The sequence below is a fragment of the Pipistrellus hanaki genome (assembly GCF_964339955.1).
Source record: "Pipistrellus hanaki genome assembly, chromosome: 13".
NCBI classification, from domain to species: Eukaryota; Metazoa; Chordata; class Mammalia; order Chiroptera; family Vespertilionidae; genus Pipistrellus; species Pipistrellus hanaki.
Genome location: NC_140515.1, coordinates 29991646 through 30014416, shown reverse-complemented (window position 1 = coordinate 30014416; position 22771 = coordinate 29991646). Strand labels below are relative to the sequence as shown.

At 42.0% G+C, this 22771-nt stretch overlaps 1 protein-coding gene across 1 annotated transcript; it reads left to right on the top strand.

Annotated features, from left to right (window-relative positions):
- The first annotated feature begins 6578 nt into the window (after positions 1-6578).
- Positions 6579-22395, top strand: CCDC174 (coiled-coil domain containing 174). Its single transcript, XM_084902604.1, has 11 exons — positions 6579-6727; positions 9255-9359; positions 10298-10398; positions 11470-11528; positions 12534-12711; positions 16005-16100; positions 17860-18002; positions 18434-18528; positions 19042-19174; positions 20840-20992; positions 22088-22395. Exons 1-11 carry the CDS (start codon positions 6686-6688, stop codon positions 22384-22386), a joined length of 1404 nt encoding a protein of 467 aa, XP_084758730.1. The 5' UTR covers positions 6579-6685; the 3' UTR covers positions 22387-22395.
- The last annotated feature ends 376 nt before the right edge of the window (positions 22396-22771 follow it).

Below are 22771 nucleotides of genomic sequence, written 5' to 3'. Positions count from 1 at the left end.
CCTGTCCCCCTCTCAAGTGGCAGGAAGCAGCATTCCATCTGAAGAAAATTCCCCTCCTCAGGCTGCCCTTCCCCTGTGGCAGGAGGCTGACTCACTCACTCGGCTGCGTGAGGCTCAGCTACTCGGTTCCGGTGGGAGGGGGCGGGGGTGCTGTGTGTGCATGAGTGTGCGTGCACACCCACAAATCACCCATGCACACACAGCTCCAAAACACAGCCTTACTTATTTTCAATGCCAGCTGCATACATGCACCGTGTCTGAAGGGGGCGTGTCCCCCCACAGAAGCCATTCTGCTAAGGCGTGTTGATTCTTAGACAATCTGGTGTGAATACTGTGCTGACATTTATAGCATAGCGTGTCCTCTGCACTCCTTGCCCACACTGAGCCTTGCACCTGCAGGAGGTGGCACAAGCATCAGTGCAGCAAAAGTTGTGCGCCGCGGCAATGTTTAAATAAGTACTCTATCAAAGACACATGTTACCTAAATAGGGGACCTGAGGGAGAAGAGGGGGAGGAGCAGGAAAGAGAAAGGGCTCTGGCTTCCTCAAGCCTATCTCTGGGTGACCTTGGGTGAAAACAAAGGCTGTCCTAAATGTATTTTTTTTAGGTTTAAGAAGATGTTAGATTTTATTATCATATATAATAAAAGGCTATTATGCAAATTGACCAAGTGGCAGAATGACCAGTCACTATGACTATGACGCACACTGACCACTTTACAATAATGTGTAAAACGAATGAGTAAATGAATGATGAGTGGAAATAACTGAATTTTTGCAGTCAGACACCCCCCGGATTGAATTCCAGTACCACCACCAACTGTGAGCCACCTTCACTCTCCAAGCTGCCGTATCCTCCTCTGTGAAATGGACAGAAGAGTCTACCTGAGAACTTCTGTGAGGATGAAACAGCACAGTCCATGCAGAGTGCCTGGCACGACTCCCAGTGCAGAACAGGCACTTACAAGGTGTGCTGATTATCACATACACGGGCAAAAGCATGAAGACTGAAGCTCCCTGTGAGCTGTCATTTTAAGGGTGAACACTTTGGGAGGAAGATGGAGTCAGGGTGCCAGGGGAGGGCTCCTTAGAATGGAAAGATGGAGAAGGTGTGCTTGTGAACAGAGCCTGTTTATCCAGGCAGCTTCTGCTTCTCCCTCTCTTTATTCTGCCCCGTTCCTTTATGACCATGACCCCAGATCCTTTGTGACAAAGTCATGGTCCTCCTCCCTGCAGCCTGCCTCTCCCTTGAAGGATCCAGGAGGGATGCAGACATCATTATGGTCCCTCTGGTGGGATGTACAGCCCCTGTGAGGTGGGTGCTTCCCTGCTTTGTCTCTATCTGTGTCCATCTAGAGCATGCAGGAAATGAAAGTGGGCACCAGGGCATTTGTAATAAATAGCTCATGTCCCAGGCCCTGAGACCCATGCGTGTCTGCAAAAAGGAATGGGACTCGGGGGCCTCTTTCTTTCAAGTACAGTCTCATATCAGACATGCCATAGCAGGGGAACTTAGATGGTTTCTATCTCTGGATGTCTGAATGATGAGGGTGGGCAGGCAGGTTGCAGAGAAGGTGGCAAACTAGAGGAGAGACGGGTGCAGGAGCCCCATTTCCTAGGAGAGGCAGGAGTGTGAGGTTTGGAATTCCCCCATAGCCACTCAATCTCCCTGAGCCTCAGTTTTCTTTTCTTTTTTCTTTAAAAAATATATATATTTTATTGATTTTTTTTTTTACAGAGAGGAAGGGAGAGGGATAGTTAGAAACATTGATGAAAGAGAAACATTGATTAGCTGCCTCATGCACATCCCCTGCTGGGGATGTGCCCCCAACCAAGGTACATGCCCTTGACCGGAATCGAACCCAGGACCCTTCAATCCGCAGGCTGACGCTCTATCCACTGAGCCAAACCAGTCGGGCGAGCCTCAGTTTCCTCATCTGTCAAATGGAGACAGAAGTCCCTGCCAGGTTAGGTTATTATGGAAATTAGATGAGCTAAAATACATAAAGCATCACTTGAGAGTGGGTTGACCCAGGTGACTTGCTCCAAAAGCAGGTATTCAAAACAAATCCTTTTCAAGGCGGGCCCTGGGGCCTCTTCTGGGATGAAATGTGTTCCTCTATGTTGGTAACCCCAGCATCTCAAAATATGACCTTATTTGGGAATAGGGTCCTTACCGATACAACTAGCTAGATGAAATCACGCTGGAGTAGGGTGGACCCCTCACTCAGTATGGCCTATGTCCTTGCAAAAAGATGGCCACATGAAGACAGAGCTGGAGGGAGAGCATCAGGTGAAGACGAGGATTGGAGTGACTTCAAAGGCTGCTGGCAAACCACCAGAAGCTAAGAAGAGGCAAGGGTAGATTCCGTATACACTGCAGAGGGGGCATGGCCCTGATGACACCCTGATCTTGGGCTTCAAGCCTCTAGAATAGGGGTGTCGAACGCAATCAGAGAAGGGGCCAAAATCCAAAATCCAGCCTAAATCGCAGGCCGAATGGTTTACTGAACAGTCATAAACTGACAATGTCATAAACTGACAGTGGAGTGCAGTGATGACAGTGCGGTGCGGGCCACATTGCAAGGCCTGGCGGGCTGGATTTGGCCCGAGGGCCTTGTGTTTGACACATGTGCTCTAGAACAACGAGGCAATCAATTGCTGTTGTTTTAAACTACCCAGTTTGGCCCTAGGAAACACAGGGCCAAAAGGGATCAGGGGCCAAGGGGCAATGCTTTGGCTTTCTCAGCCTCTGTTGCTTCTTGGGCCCCCCCATCCCCCAGGCTGTGGCCTTCGAGACTCGGAAGCCTATCCCCACTTGACTTGCTTTCTGTGCCCCACCCTTGGAGCCTCCCTCTGGGCCTCTGCCTCCTCCCAGCTGTCTCTGGGCACACAGTGGGGCTGGGGTGGGTTTGAACATGGGAAGGCATCTTTTCCTGCTCTTCGTAAGCCACAGGGTTGAGGTTGGGGCAGTGCTGGGGACCCAGTGGTTGGCAGTTCTCTGGAGGCTGCAGGTTTCTTAGCACTTCTTATGTTCAACTTCTGGCGGCCCCAAGCACCAATTTCCCAGGCAGCCAGAAGAGCCCCCCTCACCATGCCGTTACTCCAGATTTACAAGCTCGGGGCACATAAGCTCCAGGCCACCAGTCCCAACCTGCACTATCAGGGTGCTGGCATGTACTGTCGATTCCTTCTGCCTACAACGACCTAGGGACAGGTCCCTCCTACATAAATATTCTGGGGCCAGCTCCTATAAAAACTCACCAGTAGAGTTAAATGGAAGAATTGAATAAGTGAAGGAAGGCAAAGCTAATATAGTCTCAGATCTACCAAGGAAGGACAGTGCAAGGTGCTGAAGGTAGGCTACCTGGGTTCAAGTCCAGGATCCAAGACTAGCTGTGTGACCTTGGACAAGTTGCTTAACGTCTCTGTGTCCCAGTTTCCTCATCTACAGAAAAGGATAATAATAGCCCTTGCCCCTGACGCTGCTGTGGGGATTCAGTAAGCTAATGCCAATAACAGATTTGTGTGCCTGATGCTAATAGAGGTTGGCTTCTTTGTCATCCAGGGCAAGAATCTCGGTATCTTTATGCCTCATCCGGTGCCTGTGCTTGGAACCTCATTTCCTTACTTTGGTCCAACCTAATCTTTTTTCACACATTGGACACAGCTAATTCATCCACTGCTGAGTAATTTATTATCAGAAGCAGTGTGCTGGAGACGGAACAAAGGCTGAGAAGCTGCGGGCTAGATGCATGGGGGAGAGAAATATTTTTATTCTGAGAAAACAGGCTATGTAGAAAAATCATTCGTGTGCCAAAAAAAAAAAAAAAAAAAAAAAAAAAAGGCCCGGACTAAATTAAACCTTTTGACTTTCATTGCCGATTAAAGCATCACAGCAACAGCACAGGCTATAGCCTGTAATCATGTTGCTATGAACTTTCATGTTGGAAAATGACTGCAGGGCCCCCTTTAAAAATCAGAGCATGGCTTGGTGGCTGTTCTCACAAGGAAATAATTGCTGAGTGTTTCTGAAGGTCTCCTCACTCCCCCTTTATTTAAAAGCACGTAGGAGATCAGACAACTAAAATCCAGTAAGAGATGAGAAGGAAGAAGATAATGGATCTTCCACCGGTCCCACCACCTTGGGACCCAGCAGGAATGGGGGCAAATTGGAGCTGAAAACACTGCAAAAGATGCAGCATCATTTCATCAAGTGCACGCCTCTGGCTGCGAGAAAACTGGAGCTGAGCAAACCTTCTGTATCCCACACGAGATGCATGCACAGCACTTTTCAGCTTGAAAGTCGTTTCCACACTCTTTATCTCAAACATCCTGGGTATGAGAATCAGACCTAGAGGATGACATCATGTTCTCAAGGTAACTCGAGGGACACAGCTGGGACTGGTCCAGGTCTCCTCAGAGGGAATCCTGTGCTTTTTCACCAAACTAGTCTATGCCTGCCTTCTTCTTTCCTCCTGAACTGACCCGGGTCTGTGCCCGAGACACGGGCCTGAGATCTGGTTTAGAAGATGACATCCTAGGAAGACAGTGTGGCCTCGTAAAGAACATAAGGACCCAATTTTTGTACTTGATAGAGGAAGGCAATTCCAGATAGACCCAGATGTTTGGAGAGCATCAACGGAAGAGGAGAACTTGAGGAAACAGGGTAGGTGAAAAATCATGGGTGTGCCCGGAGGGCATTCTGGTCAATCCAAGGTTAAGCCTTCCATGCTTCTCCAGACCTGGATGTGTTCGAGGGCTGGGAGAATAATGGAGACTCACTGGCTTGTTCTTAGTAATTCCAATGGCTTGGAAGGTAATGCCACTCTGGTGTGGACTTCTGGTCAGGGTGATGGCTCAAACCTGGCTAACGATCATGCAGATGACCACATGGACACTGACAGGCATTATACGGAGAAAACGAAACTCTTGAGGTCTTCTGGGATGTCCATGAGCAACTAAAATTACTTTCTTTCTAGCTTCCTGAGATCAAAACGCTCTGGTCTCAGTCCCAACAGCCGTGGTAGTGTAAGGAAACAGAAGTTAATGATTTCTGATCTGTTTACAGCCCTCCCTTCTCCCCATGTCCTCTTTCTTTTATGTAAATCCCCTTCTAGCCTTTTTTAGACGAACTCAAGCTATATCGGTTCTTCTCTTTCTAAGTGAACAGGGTGCAAACAATTAACTCAACGTCAGAGTTATTCTCTGACTCTCGGCTCCTTCATTTGCAAGCTGGCAAATGCCCCTTGGCACGTCAATTAACCTTTTGGGCCTCATTTTTCTTCCTCTGTAAAATGGAGATAATAGCTCCCACCAGTGGGACCATTTCAATGATTAAACAAGATAGTCTATGTTACACATATTACACATGCTCCTGTCATGTCGTAAAGCCTTGCTACCATCATTACCTTCGGTATCCAGTTTCCTATTGCTGCTGTAACACACTACCACAACTTAATGGTTTCAAATGCCACAGATTTATTCTTTGTCTTTTCTTTCTTTTCCTTTTCTGAGTTCTGGAGGCGAAAAGTCTGAAACGAGCCTTACGAGGATAAAGTCTAGTTGTCAGCAGTGCTGCATCCCTTCTGGAGCGTCCAGAGGAGGATTCAGTTGGTGTGTTTTTTCCCAGCTTCCAGAGGCTGCCTGTGTTTCTTGGCAGTGGTCCCATCATCCTTCTTCAAAGCCCACCGTGGAGCATCTTCTGACCGTCTCATCGGTTCTGACCCCTCTGCCTCGCTCTTGCAAGGACCCTTGTGATCACATTGGGCTCACTCAAATAACCTTCCCATCTCAATATCTTTAATCACATCTGCAAATTCCCCTTTGCCACAGAAGATTACAGTCACAAATTCTGGGGATCAGAAGATGGACATCTTGGGGGGGGGGGAAGGGGGGCATTAGTCTATCACTATTATTAATATTTTTATCGAGTAGCTCATTTAATCCTCATTAAACCCCATGAAGTAAATACTGTTTCATTCTCATGTGGGGCCCGAGGCACAGAGAAGTTAAGCAACTTTCCTAAGGTCACAGAGCCTACATCGTACATGGTGAAGGAGCGTTTCCAACGAGGACGTTGTTGGTCTTAGAAGCTGAAATATGTGAAGTGGCACAAAGTAAGCATGATATCAAATGCTACTACTACTACTATTATTATTGTTAATCCTACTAAAATTAATATAATCCTATATCGTATGACTCTTGTGAGAATGAAATCAACGTGCGAAAATTGCGAGACAGTGCCTGGCATTCAGCAGATCCTCAAATGGTATTTAGATCTTTCCAGTCTTTATCCGCCTTTCTTTTCCGTTCAGCTCCTTTCTCCTCCATTAAAATAGCGCCTTCGCCACCTCTAATTGACCCACTCACGATGGCGCCGTTCGCGCCCAGGTCATGAGACCTTCTCAATATGGCGTCTAGTTAGTCCTTTTCCACCTTCCACACTCAAGATGGCGTCCGTGGTTAGCTCCCCCCCCCCCCCCGCCCCCCCGGGAATCCTGACCTCCTGAAAATGGCGACAGGCGCGTTTGCGTCACATCACGACCTTCCTGACTTTACGCCAGTGTCGTAAACGGCGTCGCTCTAATCATAGGCACTTCCGGTTGCGCCGGAGGCGGGCTGAGATAGACCTCTGTGGGGGCCTGTGAAGGCTTCAGTTTGTGCTGGGACCCTCCGGCTTCACCATGGACCGAAGGAAAAAGCCCTTGGAGGTCACGGCCTCCTCGGTGAGTGCGGGTAGAGATGATGCCACGGGTTCCGAGTTCTTTTTCGCCCCCAGGAATCCTGGCCTAGTTTGTTTCTTTACCTCGGGGACCCAGACCCGGCCTCGCCTCAGACAGAAATTGGACTTGGCTTTTCTCGGACGGGAAACCGGACCAACTTTTTTACCTACCGGAGCCCGAACGTGGCTTCCCCCCTCGGAGGTGCCCTCGGACCGGGCTTCCCCCTCAGACACGCCCCTGAGCCTGGTGTCTTTCCTCCGGCAGGAACCTCCCTGCCTCCCGCCGAGACATCCAGTCCAGGCCGCCTTGCCAGCCCGCCTTCCTGCCGGTCGGGTAGGCGCCCGGGCCCGTGCTGCTGAGCGTACGCCTCCCCCGGCCTGGTTCTCCCACCCAGAGACCAGGGAGGTCCCCCAAACGTCAGTGTGGCCTTTCCCCTGACAGGAGCTAAATCGTTGTTAATGCAGCGCAGGAAATGCGATGCCTGGGTGCTGTCAGGTCTCACAGGGTTTTTGTTTAATATGTTTAATTTAGAGAAGAAGGGGGGAGAGAGAGAGAAACATCAGTGATGAGAGAGCGTAACCGATCGGCCGCGTTCTGCATGCAACACACTGGGTATCGACTCTGCAACCCAGGCATGTGTCCTGACCGGGAATCGAACTGGCACCTCCTGGTTCATAGGTCCAAGCTCAACCACTGAGCCACGCTGCTGAGCAAGAGGCTTTTTTTTTTTAAGTTAAGCTTTACATGCACGGTCTCATCGGCTTCTCCCAAAGTAGGTGCTGGTAAGATCCCCATTTTATACATGAGGAAGTTCAAAGATGCAGTGGCATTCCCAGCTTATATACAGAATTTTTGGTGATAGAGCTGGCTCACTCAGTTTGCTTGCCTTTTTCATTGTATCAGAACACATCGCCTAACCTTTGGTTTAATCTTGGATTTACTGCAGAGCTATTCGTATGCAAGGGAAGTATAAGGAAAAATCTACATGTCCCAATATTTGAACCCCATTTTCTCATCTCACACTGAAAATTGGAATTAGTTATTATGTTTGAGGATTAAGAATAAACATATATGTATAAATGTTAAAGTTATCCTAACAGCTTAAAATTAGCAATGATAATAATAGGAATGCCAGCTGGGAATTGACAATTTTCTGAGTACCCGTATTTTCCGGCGTATAAGACGACTTTTGAAACAAAGTCAACCGAAAATCGGGGGCAAAAGACCAAAATTGCACAAAAATTACCTGCAGATCTTGACGGCAAAGTAAATCTTTTCTTTGAAGTGGGGGGTAGTCTTATACAGGCCTAAACCGATGTTTTAACTGTAAAAATTAAGGGATCGTCTTATACGCCGGAAAATACGGCTTCCTTTTAAAAGTTGTAGAATAGGAAAATGTGTGGCTAGGTAATTGATGTGGTGAAGAGCTTAGAAGAAAAGGTGAAAGGCTTTTAATTTTTTAAAATTTAGAATATTAGGTCTTGGGAAGGACTGCCCTTTGCATTATTCCTGCTAAGGCTACTTTTAAATCGATTTCTTACATTTGGACTTAATCATTTTGGTTTTCCTTAAAATTCAGTCCATGATGCTGGACTTTATAAGTTGATTTACAAACACCCACGTGTATAAGCAACTGTACCGGATCAGTAAAAAGGAAACTGCCATTGTGTCCTTTTGTGCAGAGTAGACAGTGGTGTCTGATACAGCTGAGGGCTAGACTTGGGTATTCACTTAGTTGTGCTGTTTCCTTTGGCCTGGCCTTCCCTGCTCTTGAACCCTGTGATTGAGTTGAACTTAGAGTTTCTGGAAGATACTAAAACAGACCTGGAAGCATTCTTAGCATTCACTCACTCTACTTTGTTTGGCTGTTGAAATCTGCCTATCTTTTAAAGTTCAGCTCCAGGCTGCTTCTGATCACTCTGGACAGAAGAAACTGCTCCCTTACCTGAACTTTTATGCTCCTTTCTACCACTCTTAGAGCATTAATTACTTCCTACTGGTATTATAGGTTTCTTATTAGATTGTAGGCTTCATATTAGGCCGGAGTATGTCTAATTAATGTTTGTATCCCACTCGTCAGTGTTAGTGCCAGGCACATACTAGGGACTTAGATAGTTACTAAACAAAGAAATTTCCCTATAGCAATAATAAATTGTTGTGATGATTACATGAGATTATATCATATATAAAAGGCAAGTACAGTGCCAATCAGAAAGGTGTTTAATGTTAGTTGAATTTTACTCTAGAAGATGCCGACTTTATTTACTTAGATTTATCAATGTCCCTTTGCCCAGAAAAAAGCCTTTGACTGTTGAAAGTTAGAGTAAAAGTACGTTTCCAACAGAGCTAGGATGAAATATGACTTAGCTTGATTTTGGATTGGATTCTACATGTAAACTTTTAATTTTGTATTCATTTTTGTCCACTTATAGGAACTTGGAATCTTGCTTTGAGAATTATAATAACTTAGAAATCCAGTCAGTCATAGAATTAAATAAATGTTTTTGTTTGTTTATTGGTTTTATTTTAGTTGGTAGACCTTAAGGCTGAACTCTTTCGAAAACAAGAAGAATTCAAACAAGAAAAACTTCTAAAAGATTCTGGAGTTTTGGGAAAACCAAAAACAACTAATAAGGTAAGAATAAAATCTAATTATTTCCATTGATCTGAAATAATGCCAGGAGGGAGGTTGGGAGTTGTTTTTTTTTTTTTTTTTTTTTTTTTTTTAAGTGTTTGTGGTTTCTGCTACATACAAATATTAAGGAAAAATTCCTGTCTTGCATTTGAACATCTGCATGAGATGTCTTAAATATTAAAATAGAAATTAGTAAGGTTATTTAAAAGCACTTTTTAAAAACATATATATGTTTATTTCAGAGAGGAATGGAGAGGGAGAGAGAGATAGAAACATCAATGATGAGAGAGAATCATTGATTGGCTGCCTCCTGCACAACCCCTACTGGGAATCGAGCCCCCATCCTGGGTATGTGCCCTTGACCAGAATCAAACCCAGGACCCTTTAGTAGAAGGCTGATGCTCTATCCACTGAGCAAAACCAGCTAGGGGAAAGCACCTATTAATGCTCTAATTCTTTAGCACTTGTTTGAAAAAAGTACATGTTCTTAATAAGTGGTTTGTTACATTCTTGTGGAAGATTATCTGGTTACATATGTGTTATAAATCCAGAGAGACAAACAGATAATATAGAAATATAGCAAAAAATTTAAGGGTCTTTAAGAGTTGTTTTCCAATTTTATAGGTAATGGTGTCTATTATTTGTATTACTAATTATTTGTAATATATTTTCATTATAGTCTTGAGTCATTTGGGAGATAAAGAATAAAGAAGTAACCCTATAAAGAAACTTTTTATATAATTCAGGGCTTTTCTTTTTAACTCCAGCTTTGCCATGTACACTCCATTTGCAAGACATAAGCTGGCTGTCAGAAGATCTAATTATCTCCATTGATTCATAAGATATGATGGTCCCTTTTTTTTTTTTTCTTTCTGGTGTACAAGTAGAGATGTTTTGCAGCCATTTGGTGGTTCTGTTTTGTCTTTTAAATTCTCCAGAAACCAAGTATCTGGAACAAACAGAATGCAGGAGTTTCAAATCGCGCTGAGAAGGATGCAGAACAGAAGATTGAGGAACAGAAGACTTTAGACAAAGCAAGGTAAAGCTGAACTCTGGTCAGTGTAGTTATCACTGAAGCTGCCCAAGCCAAGAAATGAAAATTCAACTTTTATTCTTTTTTTATTTGCAATTTAAATTTTTATAATCCTTCGAGCCAAATACTCTGTAACTATAAAATAGACTCTAAAAATAATGTGATTTGCAGATAGATGTATTTACAATCTTAGAAGAAGATAAGACATTGCCTATGTTCCACTTTGAGCCTCTTTTAGGCACTAAAATCATGGATCTTAAGAAGTGCATGGGAGTGTGGTTCTGGGCTAGGGGCATATGATGTTAGCATTTAGAAACTAAATTTTTCCTAAAACTTTTTTTTAGTCCTCACCTGAAGATATTTTTTCCATTGCTTTTCAAAGAGAATTGGAGGGAAGGAGGGAGGGAGGGAGGGAGGGAAGGGAGGGAAGGAGAGAGTGAGGGAGGGAAGGAAGGAGGGAAAAAGAGAATGAGAAACTTTGATGTGAGAGAAACACTTGGATTGGTTGCCTCCTGCACATGCCCTGACTGTGGGCAGGGAGTGAAACTGCAACTAGGTATGTGCTCTTGACCAGGATTCAAACCTGACACCCTTTGGCCCTAGGGTGAATGCTGTAACCAGTGACTGCCAGGGCTCCCCCAACTTTTTAATATGAAAAACTTTAAATCAACAGACTAATTGAAAGAAAAGCACAAAGAACATTCTAATACTCTTCACCTAAGTTAACAAACATCTTTCTACATTCTCTTTCTATCTCCTTTGTATAGAGAAACTTTGTTACATCATACTTTACGTATTTTGACATATATCTTCTAACAAGGTCATTCTTCTATATAACCACATTGATAAAATAGTATTATCTATTATATATTATCTATTAACTAGAGGCCCAGTGCATGAAATTGGTGCACGGGTAGGGTCCCTAGGCCTGACCGGCAATCAGGGCTGATTGGGGCCTTCTGGCTGCTGGCCAGGGCCTTCCTTCCCTAGCTGCCAGCTGTGAAACTGAGGTGGAGCAGTCTTTTCAGGGACGGCAGTTAATAAGACATTTTTAATACTTGTTCTGTTTTCTCCAAGGGAGAAATTGGAAGAAAAAGCTAAATTATATGAAAAAATGACCAAAGGAGACTTTATAGGTAAAAAATTACACTTCTATATTAAGAAAAAGTTTAAGTCTTTTCTCTTTTAATTCAAACTTTACTTGTATTGTTAATATGGGATTCAGATCCAAAAGAGTATGCTTATAGGGATTTGGTTCTGTCCAAACTGCAAGCTCACCTCCTGATAGGCATATTGGGCTTACATATTTGGGCAAATTAAATTTTGGAGTTTCCGTTATTCTTTCCTGTCCGGTGGTATAATACCGGTACCTGGTTCTAGGGAAGCTAATATCTGTTCCATCTCAGACAAAAAGACTCAGGTGACTGTATCTGAAATCCCACACAGGGAAACTTCACGTCAACGTTATTTGTGAATACATCAGACATCCTGGGTTAAATTAAGTCATGGATTGCTATTTAACTTTTCATTATATGTTTTAGCTCAAGTAGATCTTAAGTCCTGAGGAAGATAGCATCTCATACATTTCTGTATGCCCTGTAGATCCTGGCAACATGTCTTGTCTGAAAGTGCTGTTCATTGGGTTGAAAAGAATTTAGATGATTTTTTTTACCTATGTCATGACCCTTAAAACACTTACTATACCATAACAATATAATTGGGATTAAATGATACAGATCACCTGATTAGAGAGGTCTATTGTTTTGGTCTGACAACATAAGAAATGCACTTCTCCTATAATATGTAATTAGCCATATGAGTCTCTTGAAATCAAATGGTTTTGTTATCTTAAAATGACATTCTGAGGCAGTATTGATTACTCAGTGTATTGACAACGCAGCAGAAACTTCAGGCATTTTAAAGACTTTTTTTCTAGTATGTTTCCTGTGGCCTATTACTAACTTCCCTGGCAGGTCCTGAGGCGGCTTTGTCTTTTTAAGTGTTCCAGGGGGTGGAGTCATCAACTAGTGAATCTTCAGGGACGGGAAGTCACCCATCAATGACTGACTGCTTCATATCAATTCAATGTGTCGTTTTCTTCTTTGATGTCAAGAATCTGATAATTGATTTTTATGTCCTAGATGAAGAAGTGGAGGATATGTACCTTGTGGATTTCACGCAGAAGATGATAGACAAGCACAAAGAAATGGAGTCATTTGGTGCCAATCGAGATTCTAGAAAGGCAGGAGAAAGAGACGAGGATGAAGAAAATCTTTCTGAAACAGATATACCTCCTCCCCAGGACCCCAGTGAAGAATGGTTGGTGATATTACGTGATTTGATCATATTAATATTGTCAGGCTTGTGTTTACTTTTTAAGAGTGATTTCATTTGGTTGTTAACAAACCATTTCTCTTTATCCTTTAGTTTTGGGTTTTTTTTTCTTTTGAGACTCCACTTTAAGTAAGATTGGGTTTACAGATGTAGAAACAGTAGCTCCAATGAAGAAATAATTACAAATAAAAACTAAGCTCTTGCTCTGTGCCAAGCACTGTGCCAGGTGCAGGAGGCATTGATGTGAAAGAGTTGCTTAGTCAGAAGCATGTCCCTTTGCTCCCCATGTCCTCATTCAGACTTCGTGGAGAGTCATTTGTCCAGGCAGCGGTGATCTCTGTTTCTAGTAAGCCTTACTCTGGCTGTGACATTTTCTGGCAATTTAATGAAGGCACCGTGGACTTGGACCTGGACAGCACTGGCTCTGCCTTTCCCTGGCAGTGGGACCTCACCAACCTGAGGTTCACTTTCCTCGCCCCTAACACAGTGATGTCAGTGCCTACTTCCCCCGATTGCCTTAAACTTTCTTCACAAAGTCAGAGTATTTTAGAATACCCAAGAAACTGCTGTCTGGAGTATATCTTTCTTACTGAAATTATTCTGAATTTTACCTACATGTAGGTCAATAATGGGGAAGCCGGTTTAGTTGTTTCCCTACAGAGAGACCAATGTGTCAATAAATTCAGAATGCAAATTCCATTATTATATTCTCCACTTAAAATGTTGTTTAGAAACTTGTTTGTAAGTTCTGAAAACCATGTAGCGGTGCACTGACCCTATGAAAATGTCCTGGTAGTAACTAACTCTGCTTGCCCACCCTGTGCCTGTGCAGAGGCCACCTACTTCTCTTCAAGGCTCAAGTATCTCCTCATCATGGCGTCTTTGTCAGGAACTGTTGAAAGTTAGAGTAAAAGTACATTGTTTGCAGCATTTGGTGACTTGTCAGCTTTGGGACCAGTGGACAGGGGTCATTTATGAGTTGAAGAGAGCAGTCTCTCTTGTGGAGCACAGGCTGCACCTCTTCATACCTCTTCATACTTGTGAGGGTGTCCACATCAATCCAGATAAAACGTGTGTATTGGGATAGAACAGGTGTCTTCGTACCTACCTTCTAAAAACTTATATTTGGGGAGATTATCTGGCTGCATGCTTGCTGTAAGTAACCAAGAGAGAAGCACATGCAATGCAGTCTCTTCTATCAGTGCTGCTTCATTCTTAGTGATTCTTCCCTTGAACTCTGGCAGCACTTAATCTTTCCTGCTTCTTTGGGTCTCACCTTTTCTTTATTATTGACACACCAGAGGCCTGGCACAAGAAATTCATGTACTGGGGATGGGTTGGGGAGATTGTCCCTTCAGTCCAGCCTATACCCTCTCCAGTCTGGGACCCCTCAGGGGATGTCCGACAGGCCCAATCCCCCAACCATTCCCCTGTCAGTCTGATCAATGCCTAACTGCTCCCTTGCTGGCCCAATTGCCCCTAACTGCCCTCCCCTGCAGGCCTGGTCCCACCCACCTGTCCTCCCTCCCCTGCAGGCGTGCTCACTTCCAACTGTCCTCCCCTGCCAGCCCGGTCACCCCTAACTGCCCTCCCCTGCTGACCTGATCACCCACAACTGCCTCCCCTGCTGGCCATCTTGTGCAAGGGTGTGATGGTCAATTTGCATATTACCTCTTTATTATATGGTAACTGGCCTCATTAACAGAAAAATAATTGAGGCAAACTTTGATACTTCCAACATCCTGCCTGCTGTTATTAGTGAAGCATTTCATGGGCATGTGCTTTAGCTTCCCCCAATGTTCTTTGAAGATACATGACTGAGGTCTCGTGTTACTCTGGTGCCTCAAGTAATTGTTTCCCCGAGAGCTTGCTCAGTGTCTGATTACATAGAGCAGTTGCTATTGTCTTGCATATCCCATCTATTCTATTTTGATGGGCTCTGCATGTTTCGGAGGCCTTCTCCAGAAACAGAATAGCCTATGATTGCTTTTCATAGCTGAAATCCCATCTCCTTTGAAAGGTTTAGTGCCTTTTTCTTTTCCTTATTAATGCCTGTAAGATTATAGCAATTTGTCAGTGATTTGAAGAGTTTGGAGGGCAGTTGAAGGTGTCACTGCCAACATATGGAAAAAGAAGACACACTGAAAGCAGTTCTGACACTTTTTTTGTTTTTGAATTAGGCTCTCAAATTGTAACTGCTTGTAAAATCCTTTCAGTAGTTAAATTCCAGGTGGTGAAAAATGTTTCTGCAAAAATAGTGTAATTACTTAGACATCTGGCTAGATGGTATACTTCCTCCATTCATTTTTTAAAAAAGGAAAAGAAGAAAAAAAAAGAAAGAAACTGCTTTTAGCAATTGGAGGTTTTATTTCTTGTGCTAATCAGCTTTAGGACTGTAGTAATGGATTCCCAATTTTGTGTACCAGATTTTAAATCATGGACTGACAATTGGAATCGCATGTGTGAAAAGAAATTGCTGACAAAAGCCTGGTCACATACATGGGAATCTGACATTGAGTTGGTCCACCAACAGTACTGGCCCCTTTCTGTGTTTTTGTCTGTGGCAAATTCCCTGCCCATAATTATAAAAATAAAATTTGTTGCATCATAATGCAAATGAAATGTTTTCCATGAAAATCTGTCCATATTACCTGTTGTGAAAAGTCTTAAGTGTTTCATTTGCCTTGCTCTCTGCCTGACTTCTCTAACTGCTATCTAGTTTGGACAAGATTAGGAAAGAGGAACGAGTGATAAAAGATAACAGATTGGCCTACTGATGAGGTGCTTTTTGGTTTTCTCCTACTTAAAAAAGAGTTCCAAAATACTGTGACTTATATTAAGAAATAATTTCTAATTCATTGGGAAGAATCATACCAATTAGAAGGGAAAAAAAGGACAAGGTAAAGTGTCAGATTTGGGAAGACTGAGGATATTAAATTAGAGTCTGGTTCAAAGCAAAGTTATGATGCTGATGAAGTATTTGGAATTTCCTTAAGTAAGTTCTGACATGTGGCAGCAAGGACTTGTATGGGTATTTATCTTTGAAATCAGAGACTACATGATCACTCATTTTCTAAAACTAAGATTTAATAAAGGGCACAATGTGTCTATTATGTGTCAACTTTTAACTAATAAGCATGTTATCAGTGATAATCTCTCAGATTGGGAGATTTTCTTGGTTGTAAGCCCTATGTTAATTTTTTACTATGTACCAACTTATAACTTAGGGAACTATATGTCCTGTACAAAGCATTCACATCGTTTCACTTTTATTTCAGGGTGGACTATGTGGATTCCTTAGGGCGATCCCGGCGCTGCATGAAAAAGGATTTGCCCCATCTGCTGGAGATGGATAAAAATCTTCAGGGGAGGCTGTAAGTGTGTTATATGCAAAGTTTTGCCCAGGTCTGAAATGCAGACACAGGGCTAAGTTAGTGGGCAAGGCTGTCTTTAGTCAATTATCTTTAGTGCTCCAGCAAGGAGATCTTTTTTTAATGTATAAGAATATTTGCCGAAGCACTTATTCATGGTTAGTGTACACATACACACATAATTCACTCTCAGGGAACAGCCTGAATGGATGCTCCATATCATATAGCTACTAAAAGGGATGAGTTAGAGTTATATCTGTTTGCAGGCATACTCCAGAGCTATTGTGGGTTTAGTTCCATGCCACCATGATAAAATGAGTATCACAATAAAGCAAGTCACACAAAGTTTTTGATTTCCCATTGCATATCAAAGTTATGTTTATGCTATACTAAAGTCTATTTTGTGTGCAATAGCATTATGTCTAAAAAAATCAGTGTATGGAGATCAGATATACTCAAAAGAAAGAAAAATTATGTATATGCAACTTTTTCATAAAGTTAATGGCAACCACACACAAAAGCCCCAAACTGAGACATACAGCTTTAAAAAAGAGGAAAAGGAGGAAAGAAGTATGGAAAAAAATGGTACTTGTTTGGTACTTGGTTGCCACAAACTTTGAATTTGTAAAAAACACAGTATCTGCAAGTGCAATAAAGTGAAGTATGCCTGTACATGGAAGGATGTGTAATTACAGAGTAACAAATATAGAGTAAGCTAAACCAAATCAACCAACAAAGCTCTGTGGAGAAAGGTGTTTAAGATATACACTTGGTTATTCCAAAGCAAGTGGGGGGCAGGGAGACAGTTAGCTTATTAACTTTTTCTTTTTTTTTAATTCAATCCTCACCCCATATTTCCCCTTTTTTTATTTTTTATTTATTTATTTTTTTCCTTTGGGGAGAGAGACTTAGAGGGGAATGAGGAGATGGCAGGGGGTGAGGGTTGGGGGGACATTGATGTGAAAGGGACACATTGGTTGGTTGCCTCCCACACATGTGCCCCAAGTGGGGACTGGGGATTGAGCCTGCAACTGAGGTATGCACCCTTGACTAGCATCTGAACCTGTGACCTGAACCCATGACCCTTTGGTCTGTGGGCGGATGCTCTTACTATTGATCAACTGGCTAGGGCATTAATTTGTTCTTTACACATCTTTGGATTTTGAAGTAGGGTCTTACAGTTAAATTTTCTTTTTCTGTGAGGCCTAAGACACCTAAAAGATAACTTGCTAAAACATTCTCAGGAATAAAATTCTTCTTACTAAGAGCAGGTTTTATGTGCAAAGTATTGGGAGAAGTTCTACCTTGTCCACGTCCTCCAGGTTCAGGTGGGCCTGGGCTAGGCACAGAGGAGGAAGGGCAGAACCCCTAAGCCATCTCAGAACACGAGGCACAGACCAGGTCACTGTGTGATGGAGCTTCCTCATCCCTGCGCGGGAGACCTTCCCGAGGGGCCTTCACTTCCTCCTCCTCGCCTGGGCTGCCTCCCTCTATTCAGCCCAGGATCCGGTGGGAAGGAAAGTGGTTTGTCTTGAGTGCAGGCAAGATTCCATTATGCTAATGTAACAAATCTGCTGCTTGATTTTTAAAAGGTAAAAATATTTTCTTTATTGCCCAATGATCTGGTGGGTCAGAAACCTCTGTAAGGAACTGTCTTTTTTTTTTTATCAATTAGAGGTATTGATTCATCATTCAGTTTAATGAAGCATTGCTATCTCACAGTTCTTATCTAAAGATAGTTTTTGCTCTTTTCTCCTACTAGTTTTGTTAGTCCTGCTAATGAAAAAACCTTACTATCTGAAGACATGAGAAAAGAACTTCAGCGCCAGCAATGGGAGGAAGAAGAACGGGAGGCTCTGAAAAGGCCAATGGGGCCTATACATTATGAAGACATTCGTGAAAATGGTATAATCTCTTGCAGCTTTTAAATCATGCTTTTATCTTGAACTAATGACAAACATAAAGGGAAGTATTCATTCATAAAGCAGCAGTTCCTATGTAGAAATAAAAGATTCTGCTTCGGAAATTGATACTATCCCCTTTGTTTACTTTATAGCCTAAAAAATACTCATATTGGAAATATCTTAACAGAGAGTCTATTAATCTAAGGGTTTGTTCCTCAAGAGAAGTGGAGACAGTCTAAGGAATTTTTGTTATGTTTATCACTTGGCAAACAGGATGAGAACTATTTCTAACTTGCTTTTTTGTTTATCTGCCTTTTCTTTTTAAAAACTTGTATCAAATATCACTGCATTTCTTTTTGCCAAATTTCTTGTAGGATATAATTTACTGATCAGGAAATCTATAATCTCTTGTGTAATTTTGACTTATTTCAGAGGCCCGGCAACTTGGTGTTGGATATTTTGCCTTTGCCCGAGATAAAGAGCTAAGAAACAAGCAAATGAAAACTTTAGAGATGCTGCGTGAACAGGTATAAATTAAATTGAGAGTTGATGTAAAGAAAGATTTAAGCAGTTGATTTCTTGTTGGACAATACCGAGAGAAAAAAAATCTAGTAAATTAATTAGGGATTTAAATTGATATTTAGAATATAATCTTGGTGTTTCAAGGTTTAAGATTATGGCTGCCCAGAAGTAACTTGTGTAATTTTAAATTTGGTTTTTAATATATTTTTGGGGTGGTCTGGGTAAGAAAATAGAAAGTTGCTTGAGGGATTAAGGAGTAGAACAGAATTGGTTGGTTTTCTTGAATCTTAAACCTTTTAGAATGCTCTGTGAATGCTTTCTAAACTTCAAAAACATTGGAGTCCTGTGTAAGAGAATACTTTACGAGTCTTCATTTTGATGATCTCAAGGATAGCTTCTTAGAGGTGGCATGAAAATCATTTAGCCTATTTTTAGAATAAAATTATTTCATCCTTTAAAAAGAAGTATTATGAATTTGGCTTAAAGCAAATAATTTTATAATTTTCTGTTCTCTTCAGACAACGGACCAAAGAACAAAACGAGAAAATATAAAAGAAAAGCGAAAGGCTATGTTAGAAGCAAGACTTGCTAAGCTTCGACAAAAAAAGATGAAAATATCGAAAGATGATGGAGCAGAGGAAGAAAGTAAAGGTATGTCATGGCTCATGTCAGTAAACTTCAAAAGGAAAAATTTTAGTTCCATTGATGTCTCAGTAATAAGGCTGAGAAATTGGCCATTAAGAAAGCACTTCTAAGGTACTGACAGGAGCAATTTTTATAACCAGTGTGATGCGAATGACACTCTAGGGAGTAATTTAGGTTATAAATAAGGACATTAACAGTACATTGAGTCTCTTCATAGAACAGAACAGTTTAGTAACTCACACTTAGTTTAGTTGTGTACTTGTTTAACTTAATTTGTTTTGCTGTGACTACAATTTTTGTTGATTATATAGTAACTTATTTTAAATAATAAATACACAAAGTCAAAGAATTAAATAATATACAAATATGACTATGGTCAGCTTATGAAAAGACTGTTAAAACACTTGGAAACACTGTTAACTAGTGTTTTCAAACCAGTTCACTCTATGAATTATGTTGGTCTGAGCCAAATTGTCATGACAAAGAGACCCACATAGACTGCCTCAAACTAGAGGAAATCCTGCTTCTCCTTTTAACATTTCAGAGGTGGTGGGTGTCCCAGTGGATAGGTCTGCCTCAGATGGCCATCCAGTCTTTAGCTTCATTCTGTCTTGCCATTTCTGTCATTTCCTAGAGGGTTGCTCTAACCTGAACAGTTGAAACTTGCTCCCCAGAACCTGTTCATGATTCAGCCTTGGGGAAGGAGAGAAGAAGGAAGGGAACGAGCTTCCTTTTGGGGAATGTGAGTCAGAGTCAGGCAGAGCCTATGTGTTTACATTCCAATGGCCAGAACACAGGGAGGCCAGTGCCGTAGGCAGGGAGGCTGGGGATCAGCCTCTGGCGAGGTGCCTTGTATCCAGCTGAAACGGGGCATTCTGGTCCCAAAAGGAGAGGGGAATATGGATGCTAGAGGTATATAGAAGCCTCCAGCCTTTACAGTAGCTTGTGCTAAGCTATGGACTGTTTTCTAATTCTGAACAGAAATTCAATTTTTGGGTGTTTCTTTTTTTTAAATTTTTTTTATTCAATTTGGTTTTGAAAGGAAACCAGAAACATTTGTAACTGGAAAATCATCCATTTAGTTTCATATAACTGTTGTCTCCCCTGTAACATTTTAAGTTCTGTATGTTATTTTTGCTCTACTCCTGAACATCTATCATTTCCACAAGTTGTGAAGTGTCACCAAAGTGTTTTAAAAACTCCATTTTCATTTGAAATATGGCCAAAATTGAATAGCCTACAGCCCGTCGCCAGGCTCCAGCTCTTCATCACCCCAAGCCCCCTTGCTTTGTTTGAGATTTACTTTAGTTGAGTAACAGAGATTTCTGGTCTTTTGATTGTTGGTCTGGGGATATAGATACTTTGAAATCCATCCAGCTTGGGTTTAAGTCCTGATTCTTGTCACTTCTGACTTATGCAGTATTTCGGAGCTTAATTTTTCTCATCTACAAAATGGGGATAAAATGGGAATACCAATACTGGCTTTATTAGGGTTGTTACAGAATTAAGTGAACTATCATATACAAAGTACTTAGCCCACTGCCTGGGACATGGTAGGTGCTTAGTAAATACTGGTTATTACTTCTACTCCCAGGATTATATTCTATTTTTTAAAAATTAAGTAGCTTTAAGCTTTATTATAATGAAGTCTTATTTCCTTTCAAAAAACAGATGGAAATGTTATTGGGCCTTTGCCACCAGAACCAGAGGCCATGCCAACTCCGCCTATAGCTGCCCAGCGTAGCAAAGTGGAAGTCATCGTTCAAGAGAGGAAGGACACCAGGCCCGGAGTGCCACACGTCCGGGAGTGGGACAGAGGAAAAGGTAAGAGGTGGCTCCAAGGTGTAAAAACCTCTCCAGTAATGGGCCCTGCACAGGAAATTTTTCTGGTTCTCCTGATCCAAATGTGATTCTGATGAATCTTAGTGGTCTTTTGAGTCTTAAAGAATTCTTCAGATCCTTGAACTTGGTTCTTCTTGATACCCAGACAGAGCTGTTTATAAACAGGAGCTCTAGCCCTAACTGGTTTGACTCAGTGGATAGAGCGTTGGCCCGTGGACTCAAGGGTCCCAGGCTCGATTCCGGTCAAGGGCATGTACCTTGGTTGCGGGCACATACCCAATAGGGAGTGTGCAGGAGGCAGCTGATCGATGTTTCTCACTTATCAAAGTTTCTAACTCTCTATCCCTCTCCCTTTCTCTCTGTCAAAAATCAGTAAAATATAAAAACAACAACAACCAAAAAACAAATAAAATGAACAGGAGCTCTAGAAAGGGTGATTATAAAAGACCAGGATCCATAAGGCATCTTGTCGAAGGATGAGATTTTTGTTTTTTTGAAGTGCTTGGAGGAAGTTTTCTGAAGTTAGTGCTGCCTCATTGCAGCTTTGGAATGTCATTTCTTAGGAACTGTTTTCAAAATTTATGAAGATTTGATATTTTAATATATTGTGTTTTTAGTACATTTCAGTTGGAAATAGAGATGAAAGACCAAATATGGACAAGTTCCTTCTTGTCTAAAACTCAGAGGACAACATTTGTGTTTGTTGTGAAGTACCTGCAACATAATGATTGAGTTTCTTAAACATAATCAAGCAAATGATTGAGTGTTTAATTTTTCTGTATTTTTCTTACATTTAATTTTAGTGCCTTTTGGTAATGTTTCCAGAGTCTGCAGACTTCTCCACACAGCCTTTCTTGAACCTTTGGCCTTTAGGAAGTAGTCACTCCCTTAGCTTGGTTCCTTATTCTTCAATAGGCATTGCATGTGCCTCATACTACATTTTTGTATTGCTATCCTTGCTTTCCAGAGAATTTGAGGTGGCTTTTAAGAAATACATATAATAATTGAAAAGTAATAACAGTAAATTCATCTCATTCAATAATCAATTCTAATAACATTCTTTCTTATTTTTACTAGAATTTTCCTTTGGGTACTGGTCGAAGAGGCAGTCAGATCTCCGGGCGGAAAGAGATCCTGAGTTTGCCCCACCGTCGGATTACTATGTGGGTCAAAAGAGAACTGGTGCTTTCAGTAGCCAGACGTGGAGCAGACCTGCACCTGCCCAGAGTGACGCAGGACAGCACCCTGGCCAAAGCCATGACCCCAGCTGTTCACATACATCACCTACTCCTGCTCCCAACAGCCCACCACAAGCCCCCAAGGTCACCTTTGAAACTCTGGATGATATGATATCTTATTATAAACAAGTGACATGAACTTAAAAAGCATCCTGACTTGGGTCCATGCTGTTGGTGGTGTCTTTTTCTCCCAGAGCAGAGAAAATAACTTGATTTTAGGGACTGAAATGTAACTTTGTTTTCCTGCCCTTTCCCTAGAAGATAGAAGTTGGATTTGCCAGCAAGGAAGAAGGTGAATGGTCCTTAGGAAATCTGGCCACGTGACCATTCATTTCTTTCTAATTTGTATGGCGAGATATTCATGTGGCTTTAAGTGTGATGGAATAGAAATATTCTTCAATATTTGGCACCAAGGAGTTTGTAATCCTGTCTTTCATACCTGCTCCCATGACTCACTCAGATTTAAGGGCTCCATTCCTTCTGCAGATGTTAGCATGTAGATGTCTTTTTCCCAAGGATTCAG

Coding starts and splice junctions, on each gene's coding strand:
- CCDC174 (XM_084902604.1), top strand. CDS start 6,686: ATGGACCGAAGGAAAAAGCCCTTGGAGGTCACGGCCTCCTCG. Junction 10,399..11,469: donor AAGACTTTAGACAAAGCAAG/GTAAAGCTGAAC, acceptor GTTTTCTCCAAG/GGAGAAATTGGAAGAAAAAG. Junction 12,712..16,004: donor CAGGACCCCAGTGAAGAATG/GTTGGTGATATT, acceptor CTTTTATTTCAG/GGTGGACTATGTGGATTCCT.